General features: G+C 43.7%; 1 protein-coding gene across 1 annotated transcript in view; it reads right to left on the minus strand.

The window, feature by feature from the left end:
• Positions 1 to 10,016, minus strand: part of abca1b (ATP-binding cassette, sub-family A (ABC1), member 1B) — a 40,212-nt gene extending 30,196 nt beyond the window's left edge. Inside the window, exons 1-3 of the mRNA XM_085470169.1 lie at positions 9,939 to 10,016; positions 5,988 to 6,091; positions 4,847 to 4,940 (exon numbers count right to left, since the gene is read on the minus strand). Coding sequence (XP_085326295.1) covers positions 4,847 to 4,940; positions 5,988 to 6,091; positions 9,939 to 10,008 — 268 coding nt within the window. The 5' untranslated portion in view covers positions 10,009 to 10,016. The remainder of the gene's footprint in view (positions 1 to 4,846; positions 4,941 to 5,987; positions 6,092 to 9,938) is intronic.
• Positions 10,017 to 10,305: the final 289 nt, after the last annotated feature.

The following is a 10,305-nucleotide window of genomic DNA, read 5'->3' on the forward strand; positions in this document are numbered from 1 at the left end:
CTCGCTATTCAGTGACGTCTGAATCATAGCCATAAACAGCCTTTTACACACTGTAATGAAAATAGTTATACTCTAAAGATGGCGCTAGTCTAGGCACAGACAGACTAAAGGGATATCCTTCAGTCCTCCACCTGTCCCAGCAGCAGGTGGAGACTCTCTTGTCTGTGACTTGTTATGAAACAGAACTTCTGTTTCGTGCTGCCAACTCAAACATGTGGATCTACGCACTGTGGCCTGACTCTGCTGTGATAACTGCGTCACACCATCCACATAATCACGTTGTTTTCTTTGCAGTTATATTCCAGTGTGGTTACACCTCAGTCAGCTGGCTGCTTTATTTAGTAATTTCACTTATCGTGGCCCCTGAGGTGTTCAGAGCTTGCTGGAAGTTGGTAAAATAAACTCATTTGGACATATACACACACACACACACACACACACACACACACACACACATGCAGATGTACACTCATCCCCCCTCCCCCTCCAAACACCTTCGACGCTTATTCCCTTCCGATGCCGACGGTGGATCAAGGAGACCAGCGCTTATGCTGCAGGCCGGATGCACTGTCTACACTGGCTGTCTCTCACCCTTTACCCATCCCTGTTGCTTGTCATGTGTTTCTTTGGTGTATTAAGAGTTTTTTCATGTGCTCTTATGTGCAGAGGTGTTTTTTTTCTGTTCTCAAACTGATCTCCCTGTTGGAGCTCAGTCTGGGGGAGTTATTTTTTTCTCCTTATCTTTCCTCGTGTTGTGCATACTCCTCTGACCTGTCTTCCCCATGTGATGTTTTTGTGTCATGTATGTATGGTCGGGGGGTATGATGGCGCCGCTATTGCGTGCACTAGATCGGCAGCCTTAACATGAAATTTCCCACTCGTGGGACTAATAAAGGTATCTTATCTTATTTGCTCAGGAGCACAGTTGAAATATGTTCTTCCCAAAGCGCTTCTTTATCTGGTCACAGTGCAGCAGGTGAGTTTTTCAACCACGCCTTAACTCTTAAATCACCTGTGAGACTTGGCGATGCATTCAAGTACACCCCTGAAAGGTCAGAGGTTTTGGAGTAACACGTTGGTGTACAGATGTGATGCACCTCAGTGGGAAACGTTCTCCCGTAACAACTTCACTCAAGCGTGTTAACAACTGAATTTGAGAAAGAGCTGATATTTTTTAAAAAGACAATCAAATTTCAACACTTGACGAGTTGCTTTAGGATGAAACATCCACACTTTGGTTTTACGCTTTAGATTTTAAACAGCATCTAAACTTTTTTTAGATGCTGTAAACAGAGTCAACTGAAGTGAATAATGTGGAAAAACCTTAAAAAGAAGCCACAGATGAAGGAGACTGCCCTCACATGACTGATTCAGACTCGTTAAAGGTGATGTCAACAGCCACATTCTCTTTAGAAATTAATCTTAAAAAGTAATTTTACCCTGTTGACTCAATCACATCCATTATACTTCTGATGTTTTTGGCCGGCATGGTGGACAATCGCCTGAAAGAAAAGTGGGATCTACAGCTGAAAGCAGCTCAGCAGCTCTGAATATATGCCACAAAAACAAACAGAAAAGTTTGAACTGTGTGCAGCGGAGCTGTCGTGTCACGTCAAGTCACATTAATTTGTACAGCACGTTTAGCACGCGGTGTTGACCCAAAGTGCCCACGCAGAGGGATTAACCGTTATAAATTCGTCTCCATGAACATGTTCAAAGCTATGCTGGTGTGTAAAACTGGATATTAAAGGATCGAGCGGGCTCCAGCTCGTCTCTGATCCAGCGTGGCGAGTTTCAACACGTCCCTGCAGCTCACATGCTGCGTGAAGCACTGCACAACTATTCTCACACAGCACGAGAAGTGAAAGTACTTCGAGTGCCCAGAGCTTCTGCTTTCACGGGGAAAGAGGAAGACGAGCAGCTTCCTGCTCCATCTTCATCTCCTGATGTTGACGTTTGGCCCGAGTGAGGCAGAGAGGCGCTCCTCCTCTGAGATAATCGGTGAGGAATGAAAGCGTTTCCTTTTGTTTCCTGTGAGGCAGGTTTCATTCATCCAGTAAAAAAGTATAGCCTGAAGCTTCTGATTCTTCATCTTCAGCCGCTGACACCAGATTATCTCAAGATCCCCTCAGTCATTTTAAACTTTGGCATTTTACACCCTATTTGAGTCGGTTTATGCCGACATGTGTTACATTTTAAAAGTTTAACTGCGTCGTTTTAAGGAAAGATTTCCTGAGCTTCAACAGAGCGAGATGAAAAGACGGCTGAAGAGTCAATTACAGCAAATTGCTGTTATTAACTGTGACAAATTCCCAGTAAAATCACAGATATTCCCGGTGCAGTGATGCCAGATTTAATAGTAAAAAGTTAACACTTAAAAGCATTTCTTGATCTGGACAAGTTGCTTGAATGCCTTTACGGTAAAGATTTCACGGGGGTGGAATAACAATAGGTCTCTAAGGACAGCAGTGTGGAAAAACACTGGTATATTTCCACTGATTCCACTAATTTCTCTTAAACAATTTTAGGCTGTTCTTCCTTTGTTTTTCAACTGAACTGCTCAACAAATGAGAAAAATTACTTTTTTTCCTTCAAAGTCTCAGCATGAAAACACACGACAGGAAGTCTTCTTTTTTTTCCGGAACTGCTGTAAAACAGTTTGGGGTTGGGGTCGTCCCAGATCGTGACTTTATATCTCACAGGGTTCATCCAGGTTAAAATATGACTGTTGGCTGCACAATATCGTCTGCAGCGGTGGAAGAGTTTACCGATCAGTTGATGGGAAGAACGTGAACTGATCAATCGTGAAGTCTGTGTTTTTGAGGTCTGGACTGTTATGGTAAATGGCCTGCATTTGTATAGCGCTTTTCTAGTCCATAGGACCCCAAAGCGCTTTACACTACATTCAGTCATTCACCCATTCACACACATATTCACACACTGGCGATGGCAAGCTACATTGTAGCCACAGCTGCCCTGCCCTGACAGAGGCGAGGCTGCCGGACACTGGCGCCACCGGGCCCTCTGACCACCACCAGTAGGCAAACATGGGGTTAGTTTCTTGCCCAAGGATATTTGGCATGCAGCCAGGATGCAGCCTGGGATCGAACCACCAACCTTCTGATTAGTGGCTGACCTGCTCTGCCACCTGAGCTACAGCCACCCCAGCTACAGACGTCGGGTGACGTCAGCTTTCGCTGAGCGGACGTGTCAGTCAATGCTCAAAGTAAATGAACAAACAGATGGGTGGAAACATAATTAAGTTGCTGACATGTGACTAATAAATGGAGTTACCAGCAGATGTTCAGTTTTTCTTCATTTTCACAGCGCTCGCCGGGCGAAAAGGCCTCGCATCACACAACCATTCGCTATAGGTTTAAAGTGGACCTTCGCTACTGAGTCACCGCTTCACGTCTTCATATTTTGCTTTCAAGGAGCAAAATCCAGTTTTTCTCTGGACATTTGCTGCTTTTTCACTCATTTTCAGTCCAGTTCTTATACCTGACCATTTTTAACCATTTAGCATTAACAAATGAATCACTCAAACATAAAAATTCGCCAAACTCAAGAGATGAATCGGTGTTGAATCTACACATAACAGAAAACTTAAAAAAGACCAATTTCCATCTGCAGTTCAGTCCAGCTTCGAACACCTTTGATTCAAACTTGAGATCGTTTCCATGTGGAAGTAACCTGGAAAATGTTTTCCTGCTTTCTCTCTCTGTGAGATCACCATAACTTCCTGTCTGAGTCAGCTTCTTCTCTCCAACTTCTCCATGTCCTTCGTCATATTTCCTTTCAGGCTTTTTGATTGTCGATGGATCACTGTGGCCTTCACGACGTCTGATAATGAGCGATAAAGAGCAATAAAAAACAAGCTCCTCGTGATAAACAACACGGGGAGATTCATTTAGCACATGAAGCTTTAATTTGAAATCCTGCAGCAGTAAGCAATACTGCACTTCCTCCTGCTTCCAGGACCACTGTCAATCAATAACCTCGGGTAATGAGAAATCAATCAGTGTGAAACTGATATCAGATGTTCCTAAAGGTGCAAGGGTCTGAAGAGAGATGATAACCAGCACAAGATATTCCAGCACTCATCTGGCCGCCCCTGGACCCTCCAGGAACACCTGAAAACAGGACTCCAGCTGGACTGGGCTGGAATGTATGTGCCTACAGCCTGATCGCCCCCTGTGTGACCACCAATAACTGACACCCTCACTGCCACGCCGGAGGAGGAGACGGGGTCAGGGTGCACAAATTAAGGTAGTTCTATCCCCCCTCCATGATGATGCTGGGGTCAGAAACACGCCTATTGTGTGATTTATATAATGGTGCTGCACCTCACAGCAGGAACGTTCTAGATTTGAACCTTTGTGTTCATGTCTCTCACCTCCAGCGCGTATTTGCACCACCTGACTGGTGCTGGTCCAGTTCTGTTTTGGTTTGACAGTGTTTCTAGCAGAAGCTGTGCTCATTTTTTGTGCAAAGAAAATCACTTTCGTAGCTGAAAAACGAAGTCAACGTAGATGACGTCCAACATACGTCAAACACCGCCTGATGTTGTCACCACCATGTTTATGACATCATCATTTTTAGCCCGAAGCTCCGTGTGCTGGGTCAACCATGACAAGCATAAACTTCGCGTCACACCAAGATTTGTCTCCCAGATCAAACAGACACGATGCTGCAGGCTGATTGGATGAGGATGCTCTCCGACATCACTCTTCATCTCTTGAAACTTTGTGAAACTGGGGCAGCCGTTGCCTCAATGGATCGATCGGCTCAGGCTCTGAACCAGAGCGCCGTTTGATTAGCGTTTAAATAAAGGTTTTCAACTCACACTCATGCTGCTCGTAGGGAGGGTAGTTCAGCCGCACAGAGATGAGGATGAAGAAGATGAAGAGGGGCCAGACGATTTCCGCCAGGAGCTGGAGCTGAAACACACACAGACACACACTTTGACACGTAATCCAGCTAGAAACGGGAAACCATTAGAGAAACACAAAAAGAGTGCGTGCATGCGGTCTAAAAGCCTCCTGATTGGCTCCTTTTAAGCTTCACGTGTTTATTATCAGAAGTTATTCATAATTAATGAAAAGTCACTGATCGATCAGCAGCAGAGCACGGAGCCCAAACCAGGTTACTGATCAGGGTCGAGTGAAAATCCCCCCCAAAAAACAAAAAAACCCCACATAACTCCAGAGAGGTGACCTTAAACCCCCATCACACTGACCGCTTTGTTTCTGTGGTCAAACATAAAACAAGTCAAACAGGTGGTCTATCCAGGTAACACAAACTGAACCAGTTAAAGTCAGCTTCATCTCAGTTTGCAAACATAAAAATGTAGAAAATAAAAGTATTTTTTGTATTTCCAGCTCCTCACATGATGCTTTGCATAAAAGCATCATTAAAAAAATGTTTCTCTCTGTTATCAGACATGTTATCAAACAATCAAGCGATTGATTTATCCAGAAACTGATCAGCTAAATAACATTTAATCTAAATTGCTATACAAGTAGTTCTTTCTCCAAGGACAGGCACACACTGATAACATATACAAACAACATGGCATTTATTCCACGCTTTTAGACTTTTCTTCTGTAACCATCTGTAAAAATCCCACAAACACTTTTTCCTTCAGCTAAAGATATCGGCTGTTTCAGGAACCACATGACTGATTAATAAATCCAACATGTCAGAGCAGAAGGTGCAGTTTCTTTAAGGACAGGAAGGTAAAGGCTCATAAAAGCAGCCTAATCGACTGTTTTGTCTAGCAATATATTTCGTTCAGTCCAACATTTAAGATTTTAAGGGTCTAAAGGTTATTTATGGACCAAGTGATTGACTGAATAATGCAGAAACTGAAAAACAAAAACCTTTAAAAATACTTTTTATGGACCAAATGACACCCTGATGAATGAAAAGTGATGTAAAGGTTGACAGGCTAAGCCCTGATGTGTGTGCGTGTGTGTGCGACTGACCGTCTGTCGTCGTCTGTAGGTGAAGTTCTTCCACAGCAGCAGACCCAGCTGTGTAGTGACAGACATTCCTGCTCCGCCTGAATAATCGTCAGCAGCTGCTCGCTCTGCATTAAAGCACAAAACAACACTGAGCTCAAAGGTGCAGGGGTCAAAGGTCACATCAGATACTGAAGCTGCTGATCTCAGTCCAAGTTATCAGCTGAAACACAGTCAGCAACTGTCCCAGTGTTTCCCATCAGAGTCATCCTCACAGGGTTCCCTCTTCATTCTTAGCGAGAGCATTTGGAAATAAAACAGGAAATATTTCACAAAGTTAAACACAAATTAAAATCTCATCAAACATTTTTAAATTATCTGAGGATTTTAATCAGAGACCTGACATGTGTATTTTTTTAAGGTGATCGAATCCTGACCCAGGAACCTTTGGAGCAAACTGCACATCTGCCGTCACATCTTTACAAACACATCAAACTGAAATCAGAACTGTGGGCGTCTCCTGGATGATCTCAGGAGAACATCGCAACCCGTTTCAGATCCAGGTATCCTTCTGGAGTCAGGATTTCATCTCCTTAGAATTATTTATAGCGTAGGTGAATCTAAGAAAATCTCCTTTTTTACCCTCTCAGCTCTCTTGTTTTCCTCCCGGGTTTACTCCACCCTCTCATCCAGATTCGGTCACTTCTGGCTATGAATCCAACGTTCAGGATTTAAAAATACACACCTGAGGGTCTCTCACACCACAAACTCCAAACTAAGGTTCACGTTTTGGTTTCATGCACTCTGGTTTGCTTTAGCTTGAGTTTGTAATCATGCAACAGCACAAAAACAACTTCACCTCGCATACCTCCACCCTGCCATCATCACCTGCATGGGCTGGGTCTCGTTTTGAACCGTGATGACTACTGCCTTCTATTATGACTTTATTAAACAGAGAGCACATCCATCTTGTTGCCTGCCTGTAGGCGTTACTTTATCCCACTTTGTATAACATCAAACCATCATTCAGTAAAAACTTGATCCCTTCCTCGTATTTTGACTTTTTTTCAGGTCTGGATCTGCAAACAGCCTCCCACACACTAATTAGCAGAAAAGGTAGAGAACTCAAGGAAGGTCTAATACCGAGAAGCTGCAAATAAATATGTTTCTGCATCTTCAAACACATGCCAAGTGATTTTGTTTCTCTTTGCGAGTTTTTTGCCGTAACTGCAATTGGTCTGAAAGTCTGAACCAAGCAAAACACTCCTGCACGCTAATAACAATCTGAGCACCTGTGATTTAAATCCAGCGTGTAAGCACTCAAACGCCTCAAAGTGCACGTGAAAATCTACACCATAAAGCTTGAAACAAAAGCTTTATCTCTTCCTTTACTGCGGCATGAATACGCACTTAGATACGATATGCGGTGTTTAAGGTCAGACATTTCAATAAATAAGAGATGTCAACTAAAGCTCCAGTCAGCAATATTCACCCATGTGACGTCAGCCCCTGTTTCTGAGAACTTCTCGTGGGCCACTGGTGGTTTTCTTTACAAAAAAGCAGAACACGCACAATGTAGGGCAACACGCAGATGCAATGCTCTCTAGTTCTGTATTTTATTTTGTATTGATTTTAATCATTCAGCTCCCACATACTGGTGTGGACACCGAGAGCTGCAGAGCCTAAGGATGTCCACGCCGAGCCCCACCCTCACCGTCTGATAACAAACTTCATGTCACCCTGCAGACTCTCGGATGCAGAAACAGTAAAACTTGATAAGAAAATAAGAAAGCGAGCTGGTTTTACACGTGCGCTACAATAACCTGAGAGTGAGCCACAGGTGTCGCTCTTTAACCTGCAGGTCTCGGGTTTAAAGTCTGGGTGGTGTGAGAGGTCATCATGCGTCCTGTCGCCGGGTTTAGGCAGCTCAGGTGTTACTTGTGGTGTTAATGAGATTCAGGACATGGTAACAGAACAGGACCCTAAGAAGGGGACCAGGAATTAGGGACTAGGTGACTCTCACAGTCTGTTTTAATGGGTAATAACCCTTACAGTCAAAAACGCCCAGAATCCATCCAGCAGAAACCCCGACAATGACTTTTCTTCATCTTTAAATTTTTTTATTTGAATTATATTTCGAGGAAGATCCTTTTGAAGGAATTTTAGTTATTATTCACCTCTGGCTCTAGTGTGTCTTTATCCTGTCTTCCTCCCCTCACCGCCAACCGGTCGCAGCAGATGGATGCCCCTACCCAAGCCTGAAAAGGGAGTTTTTCGTTGCGTCTTGTCTCATCACAAAGCAGGCACTAAAGATGGAGTCTAAAACGAATCGATGTACGCTCTCTGGACATCTACCTGCTGCATCACCGCAGGGATCAGCTGGACGTCAACTGGGAGCTGCAGCTTTCAGGCATGATTAATCTGATCTGAGCAAACACATGTGAAGAGCTGCAGTGCATGCTTAAGAAGTGATGAGTGCTGAGCGTTTAAGCTGGAACTGATCTTCTCCTATCACCGCTGGCATTTATATTCATGCCTGTCACCTGTATGTTAGGATCACGTCTTTAATCTAAACTGCTGAGCTCGATTTCTTCTCTTTCTTTTGTGCCGTGCAAATTATCAGCTGTGTTGTTTAAGTTTCTTCCGTCCTTTGCCATCGGGGCAGCTCCTCAGGCACGTCTCTGAAATAAGACTTAGCGTTACTTATCCTGGGCGTAGTCTTTAGTTTTGAAAGTTACAACTAATCTGCCTTAATCTTTGAGCAAAGTCGAGAATAGTCTGAGCCGCCCGTGGTTTTAAATAAAGTTTTCACTGATCTGAAAGTAGTTTAAGCAGCAGTGGAGAGTTTAATCAGCACTGGCCTGACTGATCAATGTGATTGGGCAAAAAGGAAGGAGACCACATGGACACACACACACCTTTACTCACACTGATCAATGAGCTGCAGCTCCGCCTCTAACACACACACACACACACACTTGTTTCTTGTGGTGTGCCCATGATTAAATCAGAAGGTCAGAAACGGCCTACGGCACAACAGCTGCTTCATCTATAGAAAACTTTATCGATAAAGCTCGATCAGGTAAATCTGCAACTCCACATTTCACCTCTAAAACGCCACACTGTCATCGTCAAAGTCTGAACAAATCAATGCAGTTACTGATTAAGGGAAATGATTCGAATCCAATCATCAGTGATAACACTCCCAGACTGAGGATTTAATGTCTGTGGGTTCTAATAGACAGCGTGACACACACGCACTGAGGAAATATGACAATACTGCAGCCTGACTTGGCATCATCTACAACACATAAAAACTGAGCTTCTCTTCACAGACTTTCTAAAAGCAGATTCTGCTGCTGGTTTCAGCTCATCAGATTTTACTCCCCTGGGACTGTGAAGGAGGCTGTGTGGCGTAAAAAAAAAAAAGCTGAGTAAATATGAACATTTCACACACACTCACATGTGGAGGTTCAGGAATAAACATTTCCGGGCAGATAAAACATGTCAAAAGCTTTGATCTGCAGTTCGATACCGCTTTAGGAGTTTGATTCATAAAACCTCAACTACGGCTGCTGCAGCGTCCCCAGCGGTACGATCACAAACTGCACATTCTGTTTCACAACTCGCTTTAAAACTTTATTAAAAATCCAAATAACCCCCGCTAAATGTATTAAAATGCACTTTGAAAGCAAGAGTTTATTCTGTTTTTTAAAGAGTTTGACGTAAACCGGGTTCACACCCCGATGTCCTCCTCTTTACTGTCTCACTTTTTGTTCTTTGGAGTTTATTTTGGAGCCTCTTCTATGCTTTTTATTCAGTCCGAGAACCTAAAGCGAACTTTTCCCTTTCCCCCTGAGAAAAAAAAAGGTGAAGCGTTTAAACCAAGTCCGCAGTTAAACCGGATTAAAGAGCAGAAGCAGAGGGGAGAACATGAAAGAGGGGGACAGGAGGAGAGAAGCGAAGTGATCTCACCTGTGTGGCTAGCAGTCAGTTGCTCGGTCCGGGACTCCCTGTCTTGTCCTCTGCCTTCACTCAGCAGCATCTGCTCCTCACGGAGCAGCAGCCGCCGGACAAAACTCACCGGAGTAAAGCCTCAATAGTCACAACACACTTCCGCCTAGCACCTTCAAAATAAAACCCGACCGCCATGGAGGAAATGAACTACAAGAATGTTCAAGGTTCTTTATTCGTCACATGCATAGTTATACAAGTATAACAAACAGTGAAATGAAACCTGACACGTTCCTCGACTTGTGCAAAAGGGGGGAGGAAGAACATTATATATAATATATACATTAAGTGAATGTGCAGCAGCAGCATGTAGCAAGCAGGTGAATTC

This window comes from Copadichromis virginalis, linkage group LG2 (assembly GCF_057382275.1).
Source record: "Copadichromis virginalis isolate Kocher_CV1m ecotype Utaka linkage group LG2, C_Virginalis_male_GT1.1, whole genome shotgun sequence".
Taxonomy (NCBI): domain Eukaryota; kingdom Metazoa; phylum Chordata; class Actinopteri; order Cichliformes; family Cichlidae; genus Copadichromis; species Copadichromis virginalis.